This window comes from Marmota marmota, unplaced genomic scaffold (genome assembly GCF_001458135.2).
Source record: "Marmota marmota marmota unplaced genomic scaffold, marMar, whole genome shotgun sequence".
NCBI classification, from domain to species: Eukaryota; Metazoa; Chordata; class Mammalia; order Rodentia; family Sciuridae; genus Marmota; species Marmota marmota.
The window spans coordinates 21,537,666-21,565,359 of record NW_026000240.1 but is presented as its reverse complement, the minus strand read 5'-3'; the positions used below and the strand labels follow the sequence as shown (position 1 = coordinate 21,565,359).

At 40.2% G+C, this 27,694-nt stretch overlaps 1 protein-coding gene and 1 long non-coding RNA gene across 7 annotated transcripts in view; one reads left to right on the top strand and one right to left on the bottom strand.

Annotated features, from left to right (window-relative positions):
- The window catches only part of LOC107143338 (U2 snRNP associated SURP domain containing), a 50,784-nt gene extending 49,699 nt beyond the window's left edge, over positions 1 to 1,085 (top strand). For all 6 annotated transcript variants that reach the window (XM_048794184.1, XM_048794186.1, XM_015486979.2 and 3 more), the window contains one exon: positions 545 to 1,085. In XM_048794184.1, the coding sequence (XP_048650141.1) occupies positions 545 to 683 (139 nt within the window). In that variant the 3' untranslated portion in view covers positions 684 to 1,085. The remainder of the gene's footprint in view (positions 1 to 544) is intronic.
- A 21,149-nt stretch (positions 1,086 to 22,234) lies between these two features.
- On the bottom strand, positions 22,235 to 24,727 carry LOC125613566. Its single transcript, XR_007344119.1, has 2 exons — positions 23,429 to 24,727; positions 22,235 to 22,634 (listed from the first exon to the last, which is right to left on the bottom strand). It is a non-coding gene; the product is annotated as an uncharacterized LOC125613566 (long non-coding RNA).
- Positions 24,728 to 27,694: the final 2,967 nt, after the last annotated feature.

Here is a 27,694-nt window from a genome sequence, read left to right as displayed (position 1 = left end):
AATAACACTTAACAAAATTATGCTCTCAGATGATGCCCTTGAACCATATTGTAGTAATTTGAAGTTTTTTTTTCCCTCAAGATGATAGGTTGCAAAGCTGCTGTGTTTTGTGACTAATCTTAGGTGCCATTTTGAAAGTTACCTTGTAGATTAGAGGTTTAAATTTTGAGAACATTGGTTAACGGTGAGCTTGTTAAAAATGCAAATTCAGTCCCTGCCTCTAGAGATTTAGATTCAGTAGAGCAGGGGTAGGGAACATAGAAATCTTTCTTTACAAATAGGTGCTTAACTGATGATCATTGATGAATTGCATAGTAACTACAAAATTGTGTGTGTGTGTGTTTGTGTGTGTGTGTGGCCTATACACACACTGGGCAAAATATAAACTTGAGAAGTTCACAGTCTTATTTTAGTGACTTTCATTGTGCTCTCTTAAAGATCATTTTAAACAATTTATGGATAAGCAGTTTTGATCACATGATAAATTGTGGTTTTTTGTTGTTGTTTTGTTTTTTTGTTTTTTTTTTTTTTTTTGTTTCCTTAGATCACCATCTGGGTCAAGGACACCTAAAAGGTCTAGGCGATCACGATCTAGATCCCCTAAAAAATCAGGGAAGAAATCCAGATCCCAGTCCCGATCTCCACACAGGTCTCATAAAAAGTCAAAGAAAAACAAACACTGACATATGTTTTTAAGATGCTGTCACTTATTGGAAATGCGATTTTGTTTTGTGCCTGAATGGTCTGTTTTTTAAAAAAACAAAACAAAAAAAATCAAATGAAAGAGCATTCCTGGGTTTTTTTTGTTTGTTTGTGAATGCATGTGTAAACTCATGAGTAACTGCATCTGTAGACCTGTCATTGTTTTATATTGTATAAATTACTTTCATTGTGGCTGTTTCTGAAGATGAAATTTTTATTGTGCTAATGAATTTCATCAGAAATGTGTATAATGGATCTGCTGGCAGTAGTAGTATTTTGTTTTAGGATGTTGTGACTTAGCAAAAATAATACAGATGTCTTCCCCCCTTTTGTAGCTTTGACAATTTGAATTAGATTTCAAATAAAATCTGAACAGAAAAGTATAATGTTGTTTTTTTGCCCAGTTGGTGATATCAAGTCCCTTGAATTCCTACAAAGTGAATTTGGCATTAATGTTGTGTTTCTTATACCCTTTAATGCACTTTACAGGTTCCAGTGTTCAAGTAGCTGAAGTTTTATATTTGCTAAGATGAATATCAAAATTAAGGGACCTGAAACTACTATTGGTAGGTTTGCTGACTAGTTTTCTTCAGTAAGGTTCTCTTGGATAATTCCAATACCCAGAGAATGGAATGCTTGACTTAAACATTTTTCTTTTTTCAAATAAGCAATATTATTTGAATACACTCAACCCATGTCTTGAGCAACTACTTATTTTTAGGAGAAAATGAAATCTCTTGATTTTTGTCTTCTATCATGGAAAAAGTTTATTTATAAAAGAAATTTTCTAACAAGATTTGACCATAGAATTCTTTCGTATGATAGTTGCCCTTTTATAATCTTCTGTGAGCTGTCTTTCAAACACCGGTATCAGAATATTTCTATAAATTTATGTTTAAAACATCTTAATTTTTAAAAAGAAAGTTTGGCTTTAGGTGTAGCTATAAGTAAAATTTAAAAATACAATGGTTTTCAGGAAATTTAACATCCAATGGTTTGTAAATTCAAGGTGCAAAAACCATTCTCAGAGTTATCTATTATAAATGAGAATAAAATCCCTGTAGTCTGAGAAGAAGAAAAAACTTGTGTAGTGTTGACCATAATGTTACTATAAATATAATGTAATAAAGGGTTACATAGACTTGAACTGACACTATTATTTGTCAATCTTGCTTTCAGTTTTTCATTTAGGCATTTTACATAGTGGTTTGATGTTTTTTTCTCTTTAACAGAGAAAGTAGAAAGCTATTATAATAATGGATTGTTTTGATTTCCCTTGCTTATAAAAAAAAAAATCTTTTCAACTTTGTGCTTAGTCTTGCCTTGTCAAAAAATAAGATACTTTGTGTCCATGTTTTGGGAAGAAACTTGTTAGTTGAGCAGTGAGGCATACTATGTCCAAACTGGGCAAATCTACAAGAGCTTTGGAAATGAGCCAATCTATCAGGTTATTTTATATACTGGTCTTAGCATGCAAGTATTACTTGGAAGTTATTTCCTTATTGTTCACTCTTTTTTGTTTATCCATTTTGTTAGGAAACGTTAATTTCTAAAAGTTGTTCGGAATAATTAATGTGAACATTTGGTGCTGGTATTTAAAAACCTATAAATGTCATTATTTTAAAGTAACCATTTATTCCCCCGATCGTTGCCTGGAAGAATGTAATTTTTATATAATCTACCTTTCTTTGCAAAAACATTACTAGTGTTGAATTGCTGGTGATTTTGGCATTCCCCATTCACTGTTATCTTGTATAGGCTTAGACATGGTCATGATATCATTTTTTCAGTTAAGCTGCAAGGAATGCTTATTTTCCTCTTGCTCTAAAAACAAAAACAAAACAAACCCTGGAGAAGGAGGAGTGAGTAGTGGTTTGGGGTGCTTATTGGTAATTTTTCCTACTGCAAAGGAATTCAGCAGTTTTCTTTATATACATCTCGATAAAACTATTGTAGTTTGTCTTTGCAGTGGATAAAACTGGCTTACTTTTGGTTAAGGGGGATTGCTTAGGCCTAGTAGAATATATTTGGTGAAATTTGTTAATGTGTTTATTGGATTTTGTTTTCTTAAATTGCAAATAGTAAGATAGGTTAGTTCCAATTTTACTTTATAAAGAAATATCTAGAGTAAGCTTGTTAAATTCCCTGTAAATTCTGTGAAAGTTGAATAGGATCAGAAGTTGGTGAATTGTGGGAGGAAGATATCCTACCATATTTTTATAATAGCTTATCGTTTATCAGTTTGGAACTATAGAACATATAGTGCATAGCCAAATGTCTCTAGGTTGACTGAAATGTGCATAGACACTTTCTTCTAGTTGTAGGAAAGACCATGTAACAGTCACTGTCCTCTGCCACAACTACACACAAGAGGAAATCCTCTATTGTCTATCTTTACAAAGGGCATCATTTAAATTCTTTACCCTCAAATCTACCATTTATACACAGTGATTTCTTACCAGGTTAACACCATGTAACTCTCCTCTCTTCTCCCAGGTGAAAGAAAGGAAATAAGTGTTGGTCTCTCTCTTTCTGGAAAGAGACCAGTGATTGAAAAGGATCATGTTGGTGAATCTTTTCTTGACATTGTTTGTATTCCTTGTTGTATTAGTAAACATGGGAATTTATGAACTTTAACATCTTGAAAAGTTAGAGACTAAAGAATTAACATAACAAAAATCTCTGATACGAAAGAATGCTCTTTATTTGGCTCAGAATAGTCTTGGCCTTTTTGCTAAAGTTTGCAGAAATTACTTTACACTGGCCCAATTTTTCTTTACTATAGACCATTTCTAGGAACTTACCCAGAATCTTTTATCCCAATTAATGAATCTTGGGGGAAATGCTGTGACTTATGTGTGAAACTTTAATAATATTCTTGATCACTTGAAAATATTTTAAAGAAATTTTGATCAAATTTAGGTTTATTAGAAATATTTTGTATACATTTACCTTCTTGGTGATATAAGTTCTGAAAAATTACATGATCATGATAATAGTTTTATCATTATTAAAAATAAGAATCATTATTAAAAATAAGAGCAAATAAATATATTGCCAAAGTGACTTAAACTAGTCTGATGACCACAACAGTGTGATTTCTTTAGCAAAGTTGTTTTTAAAAATATAGTACCATGTTTCTGAGATTGTGTATTTAAAAAAACAAAACTTTTTTTTTCTCTTCAGTGACATTTTAATGGAAAAGTTAATTATGAAATTCAGTGCAGATACTAGTGAAGACACTAAATTTAAAGGAAAATATTCCTGTAAAAACTCAAATTTTACAAAGTGCTTGGTCTCTTTTCATATGCATGTTTTGGAATAGATTTTAGAGTGTTTCTCATCCTTTTGACTCTTCTCTTTTTTTATCATCTACTTGTTTGGATTTAAGTAATACACAAGTAAAACCCCCAGGGGCAGTGTGGTGGTGACAGACGGAAGGGTTGGGAGTGTACTGCTGTGCAGAGTGAGCCTGCTCCACTGTTGAGAATCAGTGCCTCCGTGTTCCTCCAGTACCACCTCATGGAACCTCAGTGTAAATGGATTATGTGTATAGTTGGTCATTTGTATAGTTTTTCAGATCTATAGATTCAATAACCTCAATTGTTTTTACATGTAATTGTGCTTGGAGTATTTGTGTTTTATCCTTTCACTTTAACAGGCTCTTGAATGTTATGTATCTGGTGATTTGAAATAATAGAAAAGACAGTTTTCGAGAAATAAGCATAATACAGTTGAAGTCAGCTCTGCTGAAATATTCTATAGCAACTGAGTTTGGTTACCCTTGACTTAAGGGTTAGGGTTGTTGTGGCACTGCTTTCCAGATCAGACTGTCACTTTATAGTTTTTCTACATAAAGATTATATAGTTGCTAACAAAGGTTGTGAAATTTCCCTTTTGTTGTTGTTTTCTGGATTTTAATTACTTTAATAAAATACATTGTTTTCATAGTAAATTTAGACTGTTCATGTAATTTTCTCCATACAGTTGTTCTAATGAAAGCCTGGTAAACCATGTCTAGTTTTAGCAGCTCTGTTCCAAGTGAAAAAGTGAGGTGTCACATTTATCAGTTAAAACTAAAATGTTACATTTTATAAATCTAAACTCTAATCACATATTTTCATGATATATGATTCTGTTGTTTGGGTAATTTCATTTCCTTGTTCTCCTTGTTAAAAAAAGTTATTTTGTTCTGCTTATTTTATTTCAGTGAAGAAAATTTAAAATGCATACAAAAGTAGGCTACTACAACAAATATCCATATATCTATCAACTTGTTAGTTTGTATCTCTGTTTTGTTTTTAAAACATAAATCACAGCATCATTATCACATTAAAAAAAAATTTAATGGTTCCTCTTTATTTTTAATTGCGGTAAAATGCTATTAACAAAATTCACCATCTTAACCGTTTTTAAGTGAGTTTAGTGGAGTTACGTGTATTCCCATTGATATGCAGCCAATCTCCAGAATATTCTTCATTTTGGCAATATTGAAACTCTACCCATTAAACGACTCCCCATATTCTCCTTCCTATCCCACCCCTCATACCTCATAACCTCATTCTGTTTGATTACTCTAGAAAGTAAGATCACACAGCACACCACTGAATTAAAAATTCTTTACCATTTTCCCAGCCTTTTGTGCTTTGTGTTCTCTTATGGTTATATATGATGTAGTTTCACATTAACACTTCATAGCATGGGGTGCAAAATACACTTTCAGTGCAAACCAATTTTGAAAGTGTAGTGGATTAATATCAATGACCATACTTAAATGCTTTCCTGATTTTTTTTAATTGCCTCATGAGAAAGGAAATTTTTGACTTGTAGGAAGCTTTTTTTTTTTTTTTTTTTTTTTTTTTTACTTGATATTCATTTTGCCACAAAGAAAACTTTTCTTATTTTTTAAAAGTTATTTTCCTCTGTCTTAGAAAACAGTATCATTCTGTTTTAGAATAATTTGTTTTTTGATACTTCAGTGTGTTGTGGCACGGCATAGTAGTAGAGGAAGAAGAAAAGTCTGATAACTGTGTTTGGATTTGAACACCAGCCTTTCTCCTCTACTAGGTGTGTTGTGTTTTTTTGGAATTTCATCATCTTCCTACAAGACAAAGATAATAATCTGTGTGGTTATTCAAAGTAAGAAATCATGTAAATCACTGGCATGTGGTTGTCATAGGGGTACTTAAACATTTAGTATTCCTGAAAATGAGTGATGAGAACATCTTGTAACTAAAATGAGATAAAGTAGCACTGAAATTTGAGACTTTTTAAACACTTGATTTGTATTGGTTAACATTTTATAAATTTGGTGATAATATTAGCACATTTATTGCATATTAAATACTTATAATCTCCTGTTCCAGTCTTTTATATGATATTCTTAATCTCCTTTGAGAAAAAACATTTTTATTAAGTAGATTTTTAAAAATACTTTTTCATCAGTTGTCATTTATGACTCTGGAATTCCACCAAGAAAAGTTTCTGAAAGGTGGAATCCCAGAAAGGAAAATCAATGTAAGTAGCTGAAAAGGGGTGCATGTGAGAATAGACTAGAGAACAGTATTAAATTTGGTGAAGCACCGGATTCTTTGTCAAAGTTCAATGTGAAACACGCACCCCAGTTACCAGAGCTGAGCAACAAAATGAGTGGGTATAGAGCAATATCCTGAGAGAGAACGAAAAAGAATTAAGCACTGGGAGTGTAATTAAACTCAGTAGCATTTATATAATGTGAACTTAAACCCTGTGAATTTCAAGATGAAATATTGTGTAGCTTATGAATTTCATAGGATGTTCATCCTCAACCTCTGACACATCCTATCTTACTTTTAAAAAGCTTTTTGGAGTTCTCTGAGCTATAAAACATGAATCTGGAGGAGCATAACATGTTAAAACACTAGGGTCCTTCATAGAGCTGAAACATTAAATTTGGAAAACAAATACCTCACTATAGCTTGGTTACCTGAGCGGCTAAATATTCCATTAATGAAGTGATGTTAGATGATTTTTCTTGTTTCAGCATGTTTTGTTTTATGCACTATGCATTAGCTACTGGATATAAACAGTTTATTAAGATCATTTAGGAAAATGCTTTTCAGTTGTTTTTTGGTTATGCTGACATTTTAACAAGGATCTGTTGTATCACTAACTTTTGGGAAGGTAAACAGTCTGGGCTAATGTAGGTCTCTCGCACAGGATATAATTAGGTATCAGGATCCAGAAAGTAGGTAACTTTAGATTCTCTAGTTGCAGTAGCATTTACTTAATGTGAACTTAAACCCTGTGAATTTCAAGATTACATACCATGTGTAGCAAGCATATGTATTTCATAGAATGCTCATCCTATGAAACACATCTTATCTTACTTTAAGAATGTGTTCTCCCCCCAAAATCTGCAGCATGTCCAACTTTGTGCCAGATACTATGTAAGTAACACAAAACAGAAATACCACTCTTCAAGGATTTCCCAAGAGACAGCTACATCTAGAAATACTAGTTTCATTCTGAATGGATTATCCTGAAAACATGCTTAATTTGATTTAAATAGTATAAGAGGAAGGCTTTAGGCAAGGAATGATCATTTTAATTGACTAATGTGAAACTTATTAAAACTTCTCAGAACGTTCTTTTCTTTTCCTTTTTTTTTCTCGGTACTAGGGATGGAACGCAGGGGCACTTGACTACTAAGTTATCTTCCTAGCTCTTTTTATTTTTTAATTTTGAGACAGGGTCTTACTAAATTGCTAAGGCTGGCCTCAAACTTGTGATCCTCGTGTCTTAGCCTCCTGAGTTTCTGGAATTAACAGGTGTGTGTTCCTGTGCCTAGCCTCAGAATATTCTTTATTTGCATGTATTTTATAATAAAATCTAGTGTGTATTTTGTCACTATTATATGGTAAGACTATGACTAACAGTATATGAAGAATGAAATGAATTTTGTGTTAAAAATAGTCTGCCTACTGTGTATTTCAGAACCTTTCATAAGTTGCAGAATTCAACTATCTGGAACACCTTATCTTTAAAATATTCTTCATGATTAGCAGCTATAGCACAGATCCCAATACTGTCCTAGCCAGTGAAGGATCGAGATGATTCTTTCCAAGTGCCAGAGTTCACAGTGAAATTCAAGAGTTCTTTAGGTACACAGGCCTCACTTCAGCTTTCCCAGGACCTCATAACTCTTTATTTAACTCATAATAAGAAGAAAACCTTCAAGCTGTTTTTAGTGTCTGATCCCACAGTTTGACCCTTTGTCAGTTTATCATGATGTGTCCTTACATAGCACCCACTGGGGATCTAGAGATCCTTGAGGGCCTTGTAAAGCTCCTATGACAGTGGAAGGTGACTTACCTCTGTTGAAAAGACCCTTTTGGTGAAATAGAAGAAATGTGATGAACTTTGGGAGGAAATGGAAGACTTGTCCTGCCTTCCTTACCTCCCCTGATTGCCTTGTAGTGCCTCTTTCCACTGTCTTTGCAGCTTTTAATTCTTTCCTTGCAGGTGTGTTGCAAGTAAGGCAAGTACAGTAAACTCCCTTGTTATGGCTAAGCTGGTGTTTCTCTGATTAATGAATACAGAAAGATTGGAGTAAGGACATGCAGTGCTAGTGTAATCACTCATAATTTTATGTTTGAAGGAACAGACCATAAGACCTTTGGGCTCTTTGGATGTTTTGTGTGGAAAGTGATTTCTGTAGATTAATTTCTGACCTTGATCATCTTTAACAAATCTAGATTATCTCTACAGGGTTTGATGAGACAGAAAGTTGCCTCCTTGCAATCCTAGCTTTTTGTATTGTGTGGGCCAGCAGGACTTGGCCAACTGTCCAACATAATATTCGAACTCCAGAGACCCAAAGACTCCTTTCAGCCTTCAGATGTAAAGTGTGGGTTCCAGTTGTTGCCCAACTTTGTAGCGTTGGTGAAGATGTTTAGCCCAGGCACTCTGAGCCCATTTCCTCACCTGCAGCATGGGTGAGCCAACCTCTTGCTCATTGACATATTCACCAGGTACTGGGGACAAATGGTGGTGACTGGACAGACTATCAAGCTCCTGTCCTGGAGCTTACATACTAATCAGAAGAGCCAGACTAAAAATTGAATGGGATCATTTCAGATGGTTAAATGAGTGAGCTGGAGCATGTTTGAAGAGGGGAACAGTGTTGGTGACATTGAGAAATGGGAGACAGTGTGGCCCAATTGCAGTGAGGAAAGGAGGGTATGCCACGAGGTGAGGTTAGGTAGAGCTTGTCAGTTTTAAGCAGGGGTGTACCCTGATGTTGTTTTTGAAAGATCACTGTGGCCACTGTATAGACAGATTGGGATGGGGCCAGAGAAGAAGCAGGGGAACCAGAAAGGAGGCTCTTAGCCATAGAGATGAAATGGGATTTTATAGCACTGTCCCAAGCATGGGGCAGCTCCCTAGTGAAGGAGTTGGCCTCTCTGCATTTTCTCCAATGCTGTTGATTCCTTCCCTCAACAGAGGCTAGGTATTCATGTAAGATTGACTTCACTTGACCTCTCGTTCAGAACTCCGAACAGGCAGCTGATCAGGACATAGTGCTCCTGTTACTCTCGGCTGGTTATATGAAGAAATGATAAATTGTGTAGACTCCCGTCTACAGTACTACTGCCGTCCACTGCTACAACCACCTACTGCACTGCAGACTGTTGGTAGGTATTATTTGTGAATGGAGTTGCGTGGGTAACTGAGCTGGGAAGACCTGGCCCATCAGGCTTCTTTACAGCAGCACTTCCCTGGACCTTGAGGATGTGCCACAGATCCTCAGGCAGGGGACTGTGTGTTTCTGAAACCTGATTTCAGAGGGCTAACGTTCCACTGAACATACTTTGGAAAACACTTTGGAATTGTGATTAGGCAACTTTATTTTTCAGAGGGTCCTTTGGTTAAAAACAACAGAGACCTAGTTAAATTAAGAAAAAAGGAATTAGTGGAAACCTATGGAGGCACCGAGGATTGACTGCACCTGGAAAGCCCAACATGGGAATCTGCAGGATGGGAGCAGCAGGCTAAGGAAGCCAGATTCCCAGGGGAGCCGTCTGGCCAGGACCCCTCTGGGAAGGATCGAAGGGCCAACCTTCTTCAGCCTGTCTTTTTGCTGAAGGTTCAACGTCCATGAAGAGCTCTCCTGGTGGATTTATCTTTTTGTTACCAACTTTTAAGAAAACATAACTTTAATTGTTACATTTATTGTAGTTTACTTTGTCAGTACCCTGTTATCAACTTGAATTGTTTCCACTTTTTTCTCTTCTAAATAATGCTGTAGTGAACATTACTATGCCTAACATTTTTTATTTCATACATTTAAAAATTTTTGAGTTATTTTCAGTTATGGAATTACTGGGTCAAAGATATAAACATTTTACAGTTCATATAATGCATCTTGTTAACTTTCTTTCCAAATATAATACCATTTTGGACCTCTTGTGTTTGGGAATAGGTATTTGACCCCAACTTTGTCAGCCCTAGGAATTTATGACATGATTTTAAAAAGTAATTTAAATTGGGTGAAATGACTTGCTCCAGCTGGGGAGATTTCTGGAATCTATAAAACAGAAGGAGATTTTGGCAGGCTCTCTAGATGAGTGAAGTAACTGGTTTAGTCATCTGGAGAAATCTGTGGGTCTAAAGCAGTCCCACTTGCATAAGCCATGCTGAGTGGCAACCATGTCCTCGGGTCCACCCTGATTTCCTCTGACAGCTGAGGCAAAAAGCCAAAGACTCTCCGTATGAATCTATTGTAACCCATCCCCCGTCCCCAACCCCAATTTATTTTTAGAAGAGAGAAAATGTATAACTTAAATGTAAGCCTTTAGATGACTTCATTGGTTTTCAGTTTTTATGTATAATTTTGCCAGGTTTTATGTGTGTGTGTGTGTGTGAGAGAGAGAGAGAGAGAGAGAGAGAAGTTTATGAATGTAGATGTGTGCTATGGGATGAAGACTAGGGAAGATAGGAGGGAAAATATTTCTGATAAAGTTTTAAGAATCAAGCCAAACAATGCAGACAAGGGACCACCCAGGTGGGTTTCCATTTTTTTTACTCTGTCCTGTGTGTGGTGGAGTTAACCTCCCAAATGACCCTTGGGGCTGAAATGCCATGCAATCCTTCTGTACTGTGAGTTAATCAGAAACTGGACCTAAAGTTCTTGTGCTTAATTATTAAAGGATATCACTATTGAAAGTCAAATGCAGCAATGCGGAAGAGGAAACCAGTCTTCCCATAATAAGCTTTCCACTCCATCAGGGATGATGTGACACCCCAGCTCCTGGGCCAGAGAGGGTCAGTGCTTTTGGTGTAGGTTTGCCCCTTTCAGTTTAGGAGCGATGCCTCCATCACCAGACATCAAGAAGAGGTCCTCATATTGAACAGGAGTCAGAAGAAAACCAGACACTCCACCATCCCCCTCACCTTTTTCTGTCACAACTTATAACCCCTTCTATCATTACATTCCTATAATCCACCAAGACTGAATTGGTTCAGTTCCTTTATCTCAGGGTTTGGCAGTTACTGCAAGAAACCCAGACTCGGGTCACTCCTCACCTCCAACATTCTAATACTCCTAAGACTGGATAACCCCCTATTCTGTTCAGGATTCATAATCTAGCATCAGCAAAATCATCAATCTCAAGAGGTGGTGTTTAATGATTAAAGAGTAGCAATGTTGACTGTCGGTGGCTTAAGAACCTCACAAGAGGTTGAGGATAGGGGCTTTATTGCTAAAGATGGATTCCCAACCACGGAGGACAACTGGAGAAGGTTGGTGACCTCCACTTATAATCTCATTTGAAAATAACATTCATGGTTTTGAGTTTGAGTTGCTATGCATAGGTATAACCCTGATATTTATCTATTTGCTTTTTTTTTTAGTATTATTTTTTAGTTGGACACAATACCTTTTATTTTTTAATTTTTATATGGTGCTGAGGATCGAACTCAGGCCCTTTCATGTGCTAGGCAAGCGCTCTATCGTTTAGCCACAATCCCAGCCCTATCTATTTGCTTTTAATCATGGAGAATTCAAATTTGCAAAAGCGGAAATAATAATATAATGGATCCCATTCATTCACAGCCAGTTTGGTCTGTATAAATTCCTGATGTATTATTTTAATTGTATGTATTTTAGTATGTTTCTCTTACAAGTAAAGACTTTAAAAATACCACACTATTCCTCATACACCAGAAGAAAAACTAGTAGTGGCTTCTTAATATTGTCAGAAATCCTGTCAGTGTCCACAAATCCTTAATTGTGTTGTAAAAAGGTTTCCTTTTGTTATTTTTGGTTAAAGTTTTAAATCAGGCCTTTGCATTATGATTGGCTAGTTTATCTCTTCAGTCATTTTGAATACATTCGTGTCCTCAGCTTTATATTTTTTCCTTTTAATATTTTTGTTGCAGAAATGACATTGTCTTTCAGACTTTTCCACAGTCTGGGTTTTGCTGACTGTAACTCCACCCACCCACCCACAATGTATATTTTCTGAAAATCAATAATTGATTTAGAGGTTTGATCAGACAGGTTCAGACATTTTGGCAAAGACCATATAGGAGGTACAGGGCAGACAACGTGTGCTCTTTCTTTTTGTGCATTAGCAGCCATTGATGGTCACTGCCTGAATGCACTAATTCATTGGGGTTGCAATTGATGATAGCCCCAATTTATCTTTACCTTTTCATTTGTTAGCAGGGACAATACAGAGAAACTTCCCCTCAGCTACTGTCTGCCTACTCCACGGTACAGTTCACACAGAAAAGGCTGCTGAAGCGCTTGAATCTTTTCTTTTAGTTTCCAGATTTCAAAGTCACTTTGATGCTGGGTTTTCACTGTCATCCTCCAAAGTGACCACTGAAGTTTTATTATAATTTTTAGTATCATTATAACCTCATAGGTTTTAACGTATTTGATGTGCTTTAATCTATCACAATTCTTATCCTTAGAATTCCTCTTTTTGGTCAGTGGGAGCCTCTTCAAGTTGGCTTGTGAGTCCTTTTAACAGATGACAGTGTTCTTTCACAGCTTCCTAGTTTTCTGAAATAACAAATACTCCAGACCTACCTTGTACATTTTTACTCCCGGCCCCCTAAAACAACCATTTCTTCAAGAGCTTCACTGGACCTCTCATTCAAAACTTTCTCAGATAATTCCGATATGCATATAAGTTTAAAAAGTTGCTGGGTTTGATCTGAGGTTCCTTCCAACTCCAAATCCTGTTTATTTCCCCCTTCCTGTTAAGTTTGCAAATATTCATTTGAAACATACATAGGAAATAAATATTTCAATGGCTGATATTCTTTGCTTATTGCACTATAAATTTGTACAACCTTTTAAGATGCTATTTGACCAAAAGTATCATATCCTAAATATCTCTATATACTTTAACCCAGAAATTGCACTTTTTCTGATCTAAGGAAATAATAATTTTAAAAATGCATGCATCAGAGCTTTATTGGCACCTATAAAGAATTAGATGTAATTCAAACATCCAAATATAGGGGAACTGTTGGGTAGATTGCCAAGAATTTACTGGACAGAATATTATGGGGCCATTAAATGAGGCTGGAGGACTCTGCAGCCAGATGCAAAATTATATTTATGAACACATTAAAATACGCATATGAAAAAGGTTAAAATGGAATATATCAAAATAATAGCAGTAGGTTAATAGCCTTATAGATGATTTCTCTCTACCCTGCCTCCTTTTCTAATTTTTCCCCAAATTTCTTAAACATATATTTTAAAATCCTGTAAGTCTGTGATAGTATGTGATTAACTGATTTGCAGTCTTTGTAATTGGGGAAGAACAGGGCTTAAGGATCACAGAGCATAAGCACAGATGGAAGCTAACTGGGGAATAAATAAGTGAGGTGGGGCCAGTGAGAGTGGCTCTCCTGTGCCTCCCCTTAGGAGCTCACAAAACACTTGGGCTACCAGCGTGGGTGTGGAGTCTCCAATTCCCTGAGCCTCCCTGTTGCCCTCAGCATTTCATCACTGAGGAGTGCTGTGGATCTGTTCTTGCACCAAGGACAATGATCCATGTGGATTGGTGGTAGGGACAATCGTCCAGCCCCAGTGTTGCACACTAAGGAATTTGGTATCCAAGGAAATCTGAAAATTTGGGTTCTTTTAGTGATTTAGACCCAACCCAAGCTCTTTGGGTTGGTTAGTATCTCCTGGCATTATGAGGCATCTTTTATCAAACCTCTCCTCCCTCTGGACACCCCAGCCCCGCCAGCTTTCTCTGTCATGACAGGAGGTGGTACCTGAGACACAGCCTGGGGTGGGGGGAGAAGCCCCACCCCAATGTCAGCACCTCCCCCTGTCCCTTGTATCAGCCCTCGTAGCATCTGCTCAGGGTCATATAGGTCATATAGTGTTGTGCTCTCTTGGGAGAGATGACACATGCCAGATAAGAGCAGGAAGGCAATAGGAACAGATACACAGAGGGCTTGGAGCAGCAGGCTGAGAATTTCAGATTTTTTTCCTAGGGGATCCACAGGGGTTTCTGAGCAAGAGAGTGATGTGATGTCACCTGTCACTGAGGAGAACCTTGTGGAGTATGTTGACTCTGAGGTGTCTAATAGGTATCCTGCTTCATATCCAAAGTTCAAACATTAAAGCAAGAATATGTTTTATTTACTCAGAGGAAGCAACAGCAACAAGGAAACAATAGATCTAAAAGAAATTCCATAAATCCTTGATATATTCGTGTTAGGTTTCCATGGGAGCTCATTTCTGAGGGCGGGGGTAATTGAATGCCTTGAGATGCAGCAAATCCACCTGTAGTCAGGCTGATGTGCTACCTGAGAGGCTGAATTGGGCTGAGCCATGTCCCAGTGTTAAAGGAGAAGAGGTAGAAAGAGCAGGACCAAGACCAGGGATTGGGGAGCAGCCCTGGAGAGTGGTCAAGGTTCTGGATGAAAACTGTTTTGGTGGTGGTCCTAAGTATTTTTCAGTTCTACACATACTCAAATAATTTTGAAAAGTAATAGGAAAGTTTAAAATTTAGGGTGTATACATTGTTAAGTGAAAATTCTTGGGGGTCATGACTAACAATTTGTTGTTAGGTTTCCTGAATTCCTTCCTCTTCATGTTGACAGGCACTCAAGTTGTTTCCATTTTATTTTATCACAAACATACCAATGAATGGGTTTTGAGCACTGTGAGACCACTTCAAGGAATAAAGGGATAAATCCCTTGGAGTAGAATTGCTGTATCAAAGTGTAAGAACACTACAGTTTTGAGAGGTATTTAAATTTCCCTCCCCAGATGGGCTGATACTCCTTTTTTGAGAGACAAAACTTGTGGAGTCAAGGAGGTGGGAGGTGGGATGAACTCTTCCATGAAGACTTGAGGGCGACAGGAGGATGGGGCAGAGAAAGAACCAGGGTTTTGGGTCTGAACTTCAAGCCCTGGGGAAAAGGACACATGCTTGGTTTTAATGCTCTGTTGTTGCTGTATTGAAATTCTTAATTTTTGAACAGTTAGGCCTCCAGATTTTCATTTTGCATTGGGCCTGAACAATTATGTAATCCATTCTGGCAGGGCCCAAAACAGGAGTAGAAGCAAGCAGGAGGGAGCAGCTGCATTGATAGCACTGGCCTGCTTGGGCCTGAGTCCTATCTAGGGAAAGTTGGACTTCCAAAGGCCAGGGACCCAAGGACTATTTGACCCCCCTTAGGGTGTCCTAAAACACTGACCCAACCTGGAACCCATGTGGTTCTGCAGCAAAGTCTCCAGACCAGCTGCAGCAGCCTCCTTGGAAAGTGTTTAGAAATGCAGATTCCTGAGCCCCATTGCATGCCTACAGAACCAGAGATTCTGGCAGGGCCCAGCTATTTGTTTCATCAACAAGCAAGCCCTCCTGGTGGTTCTGAGAAGCACCCATGTTTAAGAGCCACTGTCTAGACAAACCCAGAATTTGGAGGGGACTTCTCAAGAGTTGATTTACAATATTCTAACCTCTCAAGGGCAGAAGGGACTCAAGAGCCTGGCTTTTCTCTTGCCCAGGTGGACACTTCACCCTCTTTCTTTGGCCTGAAAGAAAAGCTTTGGACCATTACAAGACTCCTGGGGATGTTAACTTGCTTTTTCTCCCTCTCTATCATGAACATAATCTATTGGGCTAATAAAATGCCACACAGGCCTCATTCTGTGGGTCCCCTGGTGGATCCAAGATATAGTCTATAATAAGTCCTCCCTGCATAGGGGGATAAAGGAGAGCTCTGCAAAGAAGAATATCTTAAAAGACTTATTAACGATGTGAATTCTGCTTTGGAGAAGATAAAAGCCACCATGTTAGCTAATAATAGCTTTATGATCATATTTTAGACTCTTGGAAGTTACATATATCTAAGGTAAATATCTTTGTCAGGAAAGGGGCCTCTGGGGATGCACAGAATATGAGAATATTAGAATTGAAAAGGGCAGCTTGAGATGGTAATAAAGTTGTGTCTCATCTAGGAATAATATTGAAAAATGCTAACACAAATTATTGAAACTCTCTGAGGAGTTAGCTCTCTGGGCTTTGGCTGGTAGAATGTGTTGTGGAGGCCCTGCAGAAATGGAAATTTCAGAGACATATTGGGCATGGTGGGTGAGTCCAGGTCTGCCGGCTTCCTGGCTGTCACCACCGGCTAGGGAAAAGGGAATGCATTTGAACTTGCAGTGGCTGAAGCTCAGGGGTCTGCATACATCTTGAAATCATGTCCATCTCTGATTGGGTGGAGATCTTTCCTGGGAAAGGGACACAGAAGGCTGAGGACAATCTGGGATGCTCAACCTACTCAAAACTGGGAGTTGGGACACCCCAGGCCCCTGCACATGCCTGAGGCTGACCTGTGGGAGCCACTCCAGATTGGACCCTTCTGTGCTGTGGGAGAAAGGTCAGGAGCTGAACCCTGTCCACTGCTTGTCTTCTATCCTGGCAGTTCCACAAGTGCTCTGTGAGCTCCGCTGTGTTGGGCCATCCCTTTAAGACAAAAGCAGACTGCAGAGCTGGAGGACAGGCGCCCTTTCCCTGCTCTCTGGTCCAGGGTAGAGGTGCCTGCTTCATGGAGAGGGCAGAGGGTCACAGGTCTCTCTCATGTGGGCCTGCCTTGAAACTTCTTGGTAGCACCTTCTCCTAAAAGGAATCAGTGGGTTATCCTGAGGCCAGTTGGCCCTGGCCACATCTATGCCGGTTAGAGATATGCCAAGGGGAGGTGGGTGACAGACTGCATCACAGAATTTTCTCCAACCTGCAGGTATGCAAGAGAGATGGCTTAGGGTGTCCTACCAAAGGCTGCAGAATACAAGTGACTTTCCAAGTCATTGACCCCAGTGGGCAGGAACTTAACTTGGTCTGAGTAACTTGTCTTGGTCTCATGGCCGAGAGCCCCTGGGGAATCCTTTCCTTGCCTGTAGTGACAATCTAGGGGCAAGCTCTCTTGTTCATCTACTTTAACCCATTTGTAGTGGAAGTACCTGATGCTTGGATGGATTTGTAGGTGAACGGTGTGTGATAGTCTAATGGTTGCGGGCATCTTGGCCTTGTAAGATTGAGAAGGGATATTCTTTCTTTCTTTTTTTTTTTTTTAATTTCCATCTTCTTAAAAGTGACCTTTTCTTCCCAGATGGGCCTCTGACCTTTAGGGTTTCCTGGTGTTTGCAGCTTCTCTTCCTTCCGGGCTCATTCTCTGAGACACCATTACAGTGTCCCTAGCTACGGCCCCACATGCTGTGATTGGAGGTTGTAGCTGGTGAGAAAAAAACAACTCACAAGATGAATTCTTAAGAGACCATAGTCATGTATTTATCTTAGTAGCATAAAAAAGGTATACGGCAAGAAAATGCGTAGAAGCTGTGAAACCCAGGGGGAAGTATGGCTGAATGAAATGCTTTTCAGAGCTCTAGCTGGCTTGTTGGATCTGTGAAAATGCCCTTCTCTTCTCCTAGGTGGCTCCATAAATTCTGAAACCCAAGCAGGGTGCTGTGGGGGCTGGATTCCCATTTACTGCCTGAAGGAACATTCTAGAACATGGCTTTGGGACAGCCTTTCTTTATAGAATCTTTTCTCTGACTCCAAAATTTTCATTCCTTGTAGTAAAATAAGCTCTTCTGGAAACATACACAGACTTGTTTTGTCCACATAATTCCAAAGAATTTTTGCATTTCATAAGTGGTTTTTAAAAATCTGGTGGAATAGAGCTAGTGTGAGGTGGGTTACTCAGCCTTTGGTTGCTGTGATCAGAATACCTAACAAGAACAACTCAGAGGAGGAAAGCTTTATTTTAGTTCATGGTTTCAGAGGATTGAGTCTATGGTCAGACGGCTGTGTCTGTGTAGCCCTGAGGTAAGGTAGAACACCATGGTAGAAGGGCATGGTGGAGGAAAGCAGCTCTGCTCATGGCAGCCAGGAAGGTGGCGGGGTGGTGATGGTGGTGGTGGTGGTGGTGGAGAGAAAGAGAAACAGGACATGCCCCTGGTGGCCTATTTTCTCCAACTATGCCACACCTACCCATAATTCTCACCACCTCCCAGTAAATTCATTCAAATGATCAATCAGGAAAAGGATTAGTCCACCGATGAGGTCAGCAACCTCCTGAGCCTATGGACTTGCCTCTGAACATGCTGCATTATTTTGCCCTTGGGCTTTTGGGGCATATTCCAGATTCAAATCAAAAGAGCAGGTCTATATTTTGGGTGGGAAACAGGCACACATTTGAGACTTGGCATTTTATCCAAGGACAGTGTCATTGTACGCATCTGTGGCTCTTAGCAGCGTGTAACAGTAACTGACTTGCGCTGACTGAGGAAAAAAGTTCTTGGGCAGCCCCTGGTCACCAGAAAGGTAGACAAGCCAGGCTGGGACTCTGAGGCACTGACAGACTGGATTCTTACTGGTTGCTTCCTCTGTGCGACTGACTGGCCAGGCTGAGGTCACAGCTGGGCCCTGGAGCCAAAGGAGTCTGGCAATGGGAATCTCATTCCCTTTTGATTTTCCAGTGGGTGTGGACTCTGCTCTCATGCTTGGTAAATCTTTTGACTATGAAAAGGGGATATGGTTTCTAGGGAAGTGTCTGTTCAAATCTTTTGCCCATTACTTTCTTGTGTTAACTCATTATTATTATTATTTTTTCTTTCTGGAAAGACTTTCTTCAACCTCTATCTTTGGAAATTTCTGGAAAATAATGAACAGCTTAAGAAGCTGAGAGCCAGTTTATTGCCAAACCATAAATTTAACATAAACTATATTTATTTCTGAGACTAAAATATTTATTGTTGGCAGTATGCTATATAGGGACATTTGGAAGTGTTTTGTGTGTAAAATTAATAAGGAACCCTGGTGTGCCTTGAGCTCTCTCTCTCCTCTCTCTCTTTAGCTATCAGGCATAATCCCAGAAATGAATGAAAAACAATTAAACAATTGGTGAAGAAAAGAACCTCATTTGCTGCATTTTGATTTTCAGAAAAGATAATGTTCTGAAGTCATAACCTCAGAAAACCAAGAAATAGTTTCTTATTTTGAATCCATTATTTGAATCTGTGAGTTTCTCTGTAATTATAATAAAAACATTCAACTTAGAATGCTTTGATCTGCTAGAATTTCATCCCACTTGCTTTAACCTGCACAACCCATTCTTCCTACCACATCTGTTAAAATGTATTGAACACTTACTGCAACCTGTCATTAAGAAGATGTAGAAAGACCCAAACTTGAAGCATTGTCCAATTAGGTGAAGTAGGCTTGTTCCCCGTTAGGAACTCTACTTTTGGTCCCATAGAGAAAAGCAGGGCTGTTTAACCACCCAGGCTATGGAGAAGTCAGGCAAGGACCTCACAGCTAGATTTCTGGTTTGATAATCTGGTTGAGATATATCCCAGATATATCTGCAGACATACATCTTGGAATTTCCCAGCCACCTGGGCCCTCTGTCTGTGTTCTCTTTTTCTCCCTCTTCATTCTCCTTGGAGTCTGCACGTATCTATCTGACAGCCATGGGGCTGTGGCCTCTGCCAACACATTTTATGAGAAAGGGGAAACAGTTCTTCAGTTCTTAGAGCATCAAAAGAACAGTACTGGCCAAAGGCAGAATGAAAGGAAACTTGGGAAGTTCCAAGATGAAAAAAACAAAATCCGAAGATCCCTAGGGTGAATCTGGGCTTCAGGGTGGAGTGGCATTTCACTAGATTTAGAATGACTCTAGGTCCAACCACAGAAAGGTCTCTCATTTAACAGTGATGGTTTTCTTGTGAAAATCATGAAAACTTGCACCTAGGGCCCTAGAATGAATGCTATGTGCAAAATTCACTCCTGTGATCTCAAGTCTGTGTGTTTGAGGAACTGGTGTGTTGAAAGAATAAGAATCCTGAGGACTCAGAAGAAACCAGATGTTTCCTCCTTTAGCTCCACGAGCTCTTACAAAAGCTCTCCTGCTTCCTACTTCTCTCCAAGAAAGGAAGGAGAGGAAAAATTTCCCATCTCAATAATAGTGTTCTCTGTGACCTCTCAGTGTCTGCAGCCTAACTCTTCAGACTCCAGGTGGTATTGGACTCAGAACTTCTCTTTTGACCCATCTTTTGCAAATCTAGTATGAGTGATCTAGTACCAATGCATAAAATGTGGAAGTACATGCTGCCTGTTGATTTGTTCTTGGCCCTAATGACAGGGAACAGATAAATGTGAGTAGTGGGAACACTGGGCTCAGGGAATAATTCTACAAACTGGGTACACTGTGCTGACCCCCACATGGTTTCTTTTCTAAAAAGCAATTTACCAGCAGCCCTGCCAGCTTAAGTGGGCAAGGCATGTTACATTTCTCAGCAAACAACCTGTTATCTGCAGGAGAAATGCAGGCCTGAAATGCTGATAAGAAGAACCCAAGTTACCCTGAAGGGGGTGACGTTTGTGACCCTTATACAGACCAGATCCCAGAACTCAGGGACATAAGGATAATTCCCTCTAACCATAAAATCTGTAAGAACAGGTTCCAAATAGAATCCGTCAGTATGGGTCAATGTGATCTACTAGAGTTGTTATGCATAAAGGAGACTTGAAAGCCAATGTCACCCTGCTGTCAGTCAGAAGTCAAGTGGTGGACCTGGGTGGGAATCTCTGGAAACTTTCCTGGGATTTCTTATAAAACTGGAGGGCAGGAGGAGCAGGCCAGTGTCCTGTGACATTATGGGAACTCCAACCAAAACTGAGATTAAAGGTGGTTCATTTTAACAACGTGAGTGCGCACGCGCACACACATGCACATATCACGATCATCTACATCTCCTGGTTTGTTATATGTAAGGTAGCCTTCAAAAAAAGAGTAGGTAGAGCTTTGTAAGGAATGTATCTAGTTTCTTTTCTTTCTTTCCCCCATTCTGGGGATCAAACCCAGGGCCTCATGCATGCTAGGCAAGTGTTCTAAATGTGGTTAAAAGCCACAGGGTTACTATCAATGGGCCAAAATCTGGCTCAGGGCTTTCTAGTTGAACCAGGAGGAGCTTAGCTGGTTCTAGGACATGTGCTAGAAGGAACTTCTTTCTTTTCTTTTCTTTCTTTCTTTCTTTTTTTTTTTTTTAGTTGTATATGGACACAATACCTTTGTTTATTTTAGTGTGGTGCTGAGGATTGAACCCAGTGCCTCATGCATGCTAGGCAAGTGCTCTACCACTGAGCCCCAACCCAGCCCCAAGAAGGAATTTATTTTGGGCCCAGGAAATCCATAGGTGGTGAGGAAAAAAGGACTTCTCACCTATTTAAATTGGATTTATTTTCTAAAGCTAGACAGTCCTAATGCTACTAGTGTCCTCTATTGCCCACCCTTTCTTCTAAAAATCTCCAACATAAAATAAAAAAGGATAAAAATCCCCTAAAAGAACCAGATATTGCCAAAAAGATACAGACTTCTTTCCAGCTTTCATGGGCAGTTGGTGAAATATTCTGTCCATGAACACTGTTGAAGAGGCAGCCTTCATGGTCAAGAAGGGGACAAGAATTCTCTCATCATGGGAAGTGCTTTCTGCTGTGTGATATCCATTCTATAAAGACACTCGGGCCAGTACAGCTTAGGGTAGGCAGTGGACCCAAGCAGCCTGGGAGGAATTCCCACTCTGGAATTTGAATCACTGAGTGATGTGAAGATGGACATTGCCGACATTCATTCCAGCTCCTGTTCTCGGATGGGGTTGGGACACAGCCCCTGTGGCCCCTGCACCCCTGGCCACACCTACTGGCCCTGTGCTTTGCAAGCTTGGATCTTCTGCTTTCCTCTCTATTCTGTGAGACTACCCCGTCTCCCACAGCCTTCTAACAAAAATCTCTTTTTACTTATGGTAATCAGACTCAGTTCCTATTTTTTGCAACACAACTATTCAGACTGATACGCTCTCGATAGGGTTTCAGAGTGAAATACAGTCAGTGGGATGGTTTTAAGTGGCACACAAGGAACATTTACATTTTTCAGTTATGTAATTATTGTAATGCACATTGAGAAAAACTATAAACAGCACATCAAACCCACAGTGTCATGGGTATTATTACTTAGAATGACTTAAAGCCATTTATTTAAGTCAAAAATGAGTCATTTTAAAGAAAAACATTAAAATGATAGTAGAGGTGTCTATGATAATGGAGCAAAGGATCTCAAATGTGATGTGCACGTGGTTGGTGGAGGCCGTAGTGGTGGTGGGGCAATGTCACATTGTCACAGGAAAGAGGGCACCACTAGATTTGAATTTTGGAGAGTTCTGTCTGTTCCATCATGGGAGAAGGTTAGAAAGAAGAGAGTTTGGAGGTGTCCAGAACTGGGGAGGATCCTCCTGCCATGGCCCAGGGAGAGAAGAAGAGGTGTACAGCATGCCAGGCACACACTGGAGAGGAGGGACAAACTGCTCTGGGGCCCTCAGATGATCCTTCTTCTTTCCTCTTCTTGATCTGTGTGCATAGAATAGTTAACTGAGGCATGGCAGAGAGAGGTGCTTTTGGGAGCCCTCTTGGGTTTCTTCTGCTCTCTCACTTCCAGTCCTTCCCTTGTCACTCAGTGTCCCTAGCCACCTTCACCCAGTTCAGCCCTGTCTGACTTTGCTGCCTGAGAAGCCCAGCATGGTGGCTGTGGCAGGTGTGTGACTTGGAGGTTACCTTGCCTCCAACAAGGGGACAGATGTGGAGTGTAACCCACACTCTGCAGCCTGGCATCTGAAGCTCAGGTCACCAGGAGGGGCCTGCAGGGGCTTTGTCTAAGCACAGGGTGGAAGAGCTCTCCAGCTTCTGTAGGCAGGCCCTTCCCTTCACCTGTCACCCCCCCACCCGCAGGTGCTGATCTCGAGGTCTCCTGGGTACTTTACCAAGTCAGAGAAGGGGGAGGGTCTGACCACTGGCCTGCAGCTGGAACCCTCCTACACCCACTGGCTCTGGTCCCTGAGCCAGCTTCCTCTCCCTCTAGCTCACAGTGCATGAAAACCCCACAGCACCTAGGGCTTCTTGAGCCTAGGCCTTGTTCTGTCTATGGCAAGACCCAGGTCAGAAGGCAAGCCAGAGTGGCTCCATCTTAATCCTGCCACTGAGGACCTGGTTTCTCAGCTGTAAAATGAGTGTGCTGTGCTATGTGATCTCTGTATCAGTCACTATGGCTGCTAACCAGCCCCCCACACACACCTTGGTGGCCTACAAGGACAATGACTTATGATTTCACAGTTGAGGGTTACTGAAGTGCTGTTTGCTTGTCTTACCCCTGTGCCCTCAATGGGAAGGTCAGCCAGATCTGGGCCCATCTGAGACAATTGGTGGTTTTCTCCTTCCATATGATTGTTCATCTGGGCTTCCTGATACCATGGTGGCCACTGGAAATTGCAAGAGGGTGGGGTTGGAAGATGCACAGCCTTGTAAGGCCTAAACTCGGAGCCTGCTTAACTTCTCTCCACTGTATTCTCTTGGCTAAAGCAACAGACAAGGTCAGTACAGATACCTGTGCTGAGGATGAACTCCACCTTTTGATAGGAGTGTCAAATTCATATTGCTGAGGAGCAAGGATGCCAGGGTACAAATCATGTAGAGAGACTGGACATTCAATCTACCTAGTCTCTAAAATCCCTGCTGGTATAAATTATGATTCTTAAAACCAAATCATACCTAAAAACATTGAGGAGGATGAAAACATCACTTTGAGAAGAAACAGCTTGAAAGGGATAAACAACTACCTGGGTCCAAATCTCAACTCCATCTCTTTAGCTGTGTAACTGCAGGTAAGTTACTTTCTTCTCTGTGTCTCAGTTACCTGGTTATGGTTTAGATATGAGGTGTCTCCCAGAAGCTCACGTGTGTGGCAGTGCAAGAATTTTTAGAGGTGCAATGATTAGGTTTTTAGAGTTGTAACCTAATCAGTGGATTAATTCCCTGTTATGGATTAGCTGGGTAAGGTGTTGCTGCAGGAGGCAGGTCACTGAAGGTGTTCCTTTAGGGTTTATAGTTTGTCCCAAGAAAGAGAGGCACTCTCTGTCTCTGTCTCTCTCTCTCTCTCCTTCTTGATTACTGTGATCAGCTTTCCTTCTCTACAACCTTCTGCCATGATGTTCTGCCTCACCTCGGGCCCAGGGCAGTGGAGTCAGTCATCAATAGAATGAGACCTCTGAAACTATGAGTACCAAATAAACATTTTTCCTCCTCTATTTTGTTCTTGTCAGGTCTTTTGGTCATGGTGACGAAAAAGCTGACTAAAACATACCTTAATGTGGGGACACTAATAATGATACCTACTCCCTAGGGCCATGGTAAATTCTGAGTGACATATAGACATGGAGAACATCTGGAACAGCGGTTGGTGCAGAGTGAGTTGTGTCATCAGGGTGAGGTGTCCTCATGAACATTTCCAGTGTTCCTTTGGGTTTTAGACACCAACCACCATTGGGACCGTGCTTTGTCTTACAGCATCTGCAGAGGACACTCACATGCTTTCCCTTATTCCCAAGTAAAAGACAAAACCTTGTTTTTCTAATGGTGATTCTAACACTGGATTGATGCTGTCTGCTCTCTCTCCCTCCCTCCCTCCTGCGCTCTCTCTCTCCTTCTCTCTCTCTCTCTCTCTCTCTCTCACACACACACACACACACACACACCATCAAGGGAGTTGTTGGAACGATTTAGATTTTTTTGGCCGATTTTCTGAACCACCTGACCTCTCTGGTCTCCATAGAGGTCTTCAGCTTTCAGAACAGGAATTAGATTCCAGAGCCCAGATTTTAAATGCTGTCAAGCAGCTGACTCCTGGGGGGAGTCTTGCTGGTGCTAGTGATGTGTTTTCTTCTCAGTTGTTTCTGAGGTCTCTCTGGGGAGCAGCTGTGAACTCTGGTCCTCTCCTGGCAGGGCTCCCAAGGAGTGAGCCAGGGGTATTTTCATGGATGTATCTTCACTTGGTGGATGGCCTCACCTTAGCTGTCCAACGTGAGCAGGTATCTCTTTGCAGAAAACTTGTTCTTGCTGCCAGTCACCCTTGTGGTTCTCGTATGACGGGTCCAATTTACTTCTCCCAACCTTACTCAGGCTCTAAGAGGGCCCTGGCCAGGAAGAAGGTTAGACCCAGGTGTATGGGTCAGGTGAGACACAGAGCAGGCAATGTCATAAAACTCATGAAACAGCAGAAGCTGTGGATTCTTGCAGATTCCAGAGAGGAGAGGGCAGCAGACCTCTCAAGACCAGTGGGAAGAGGGAGCTGTCTGGGCCATGGGTGCTTAGCCAGTGGGCAACAAGAGAAAGAATGAGGCATCTGTGGGCCAGAGCCTTCTCTGGTGTCCTGGGCAAACCTAGGAACTTCCCCTCAGGAAGTTCTAATGGGTGGGCTCAGCAGAGAGGAATAAGTTCCATGGAATCACACTGTGACTGAGGAGGTCACTGAGCCATATCTGTGCTGTGCATGTGGGGTATGAGGATCTGTTGGGGAGAGTGGAGAAGGAGATATCTAGCTGTCCCATGGGACCTGGTAAGTAGGAAGTAGTTGTGTGGGGCAGATACCTGAGCAGACCACATTGAGGAACTGGGAGGCAGAGAACTATAAACTGTCAAGGGCAGCTAAGCTCTGACTTTGATATGAGAGAGTTAAAGCTACTAAGGCCACATAATGTTACAGGAATTCTCTACAAATAGTAAGATAGTACATTTTTATTGCTACTCAATAAAGATGCCACAGTTATAGTGGAGAGGTTGAGAAAGAATTTGCAATTATTTCACCCAAAGAAACGTGGATAGGTCACTATAGGCTTCTGGTATTGTTTGCTAAGATCCCAGAGGCCACAGAGTTTGGGATTTCCTTAGGGTTTCTCTCTGCTCTCCAGCCTCTCATCCAGCCCCAGTATATGAAATCATCTTCACCATCAATTATCACAACTGCCATCATAACAACCATTCCCATCATCATTACAACCACTACCACCACACACCATCACCACCACCATCATTACCATCACCATCCACCATTACCATCATCACCACCACATTACCACCACCGCCATCACTATCACCATCATCATCACTATCACCATAACCACAACTACCATCATCACCACCACCATTGAGCTTCTGATGAGCTTACCTGAATTCAGAAAGAGACAAAGTATATAGCATTGCCCATTTTCCCTTAATGTTTGTATGAAATATAGGGGTGACAGTAATAGTTTCATAGTCTGATGATTATAAACTTAATCTAAAGTGTGTATAATTGTGTATGTTTTTTAGAGTTCTCACACAAACAAGCAACTCATGTTTTTTCTTCAAGAGGAAAAAAGAGAAAAAAAAATTCTGAGACGGCATTTTGATCTCTATCCTCCAGCTAAATAAAGTTCTTTCAATATAAGTGTTTTTTGCAATCTGGTAAAGGCCATGAAGCTATTCAGTTCAGTGTGTTCCTATCAACTTCATTTAAAAAACACTGTTGAAGCCTACCATGCTAAATAAATGCAAAAATTCTTTTTTTAATTTACAAATTCCACAAGACTTGGACACGTGGTGCATGCCTGTAATCCCAGCAGTTTGTGATGCTGAGGCAGGAGGATCACAAGTTCAAAGCCAGCCTTAGAAACTTAGTGAGGTCCTAAGCAATTTAGAGAGACCTTGTCTCAAAATTCAAATAAAAAAAATCCATAAGAAAGATATACCTACGGTATAATACTAAGTTTTAAACATATAAAACAGTAAAACATGGAAACTAACCTCTGCCAGTAGTTTTTGTCCTCAATTGTTCTAGCACTTACAATCATAAGTTGAAGTAATAGGCTTGTACTTCTATTTCTTGATTTTTTTTAAACTTCAAATGGAAACTTTCTATTTCCCTTTATCTAGAAAGAAGACTGCTTTGCTGCTTGTTGTTTTGCCTAGTTCTTCTAGAGACCGCCATCAGCTGAGGACACTGTAGTAGACCACTTCCTCTTCCTTTTCCTCTCCTCCTCCTCCTCCTCCTCCTCTCTCACCTCCACCTCTCAGTTATGCTTGGTACACTTACAATGTTATGGTTTGCTGCACTATTCTGTTCATATAGTTACAATGAAGGCTTTCATCCTGTCTTTAGTTTAATTCTAAAAATTGAAAACCCATTAACTCATTTACAGTAATGTTTTTATGTGGGTATTGGTCATTGTAGGACCATCTATGATTTGAACCATATAGCAGAAGATACAATTCTAACAAACTAACAAACAAAACCTTGTAGAGTGGGGTATAGCTCAATGGTAGAATTGGGCCTAGTGTGTGTGAGACCCTGGGTTTGATCCCCAGCAACATAAAAACCAACAAAAAACATGTAATAGCAACACAAACAAAATAACAATGACAGCAGTGTACAATAGCAACAAAAACTTTGCTCATTGAAGGGACTTTTTCCAAATGTCTCAGATTATCGGGTTTCCCCTTAAATTCCCCTAGTCTCTTTCTTATCTACAAGATCATATTCCATGGTCACTCATGACATTAAATGGAATTTGTTTTATTTCATTTAATTTCACTTGCTTAGT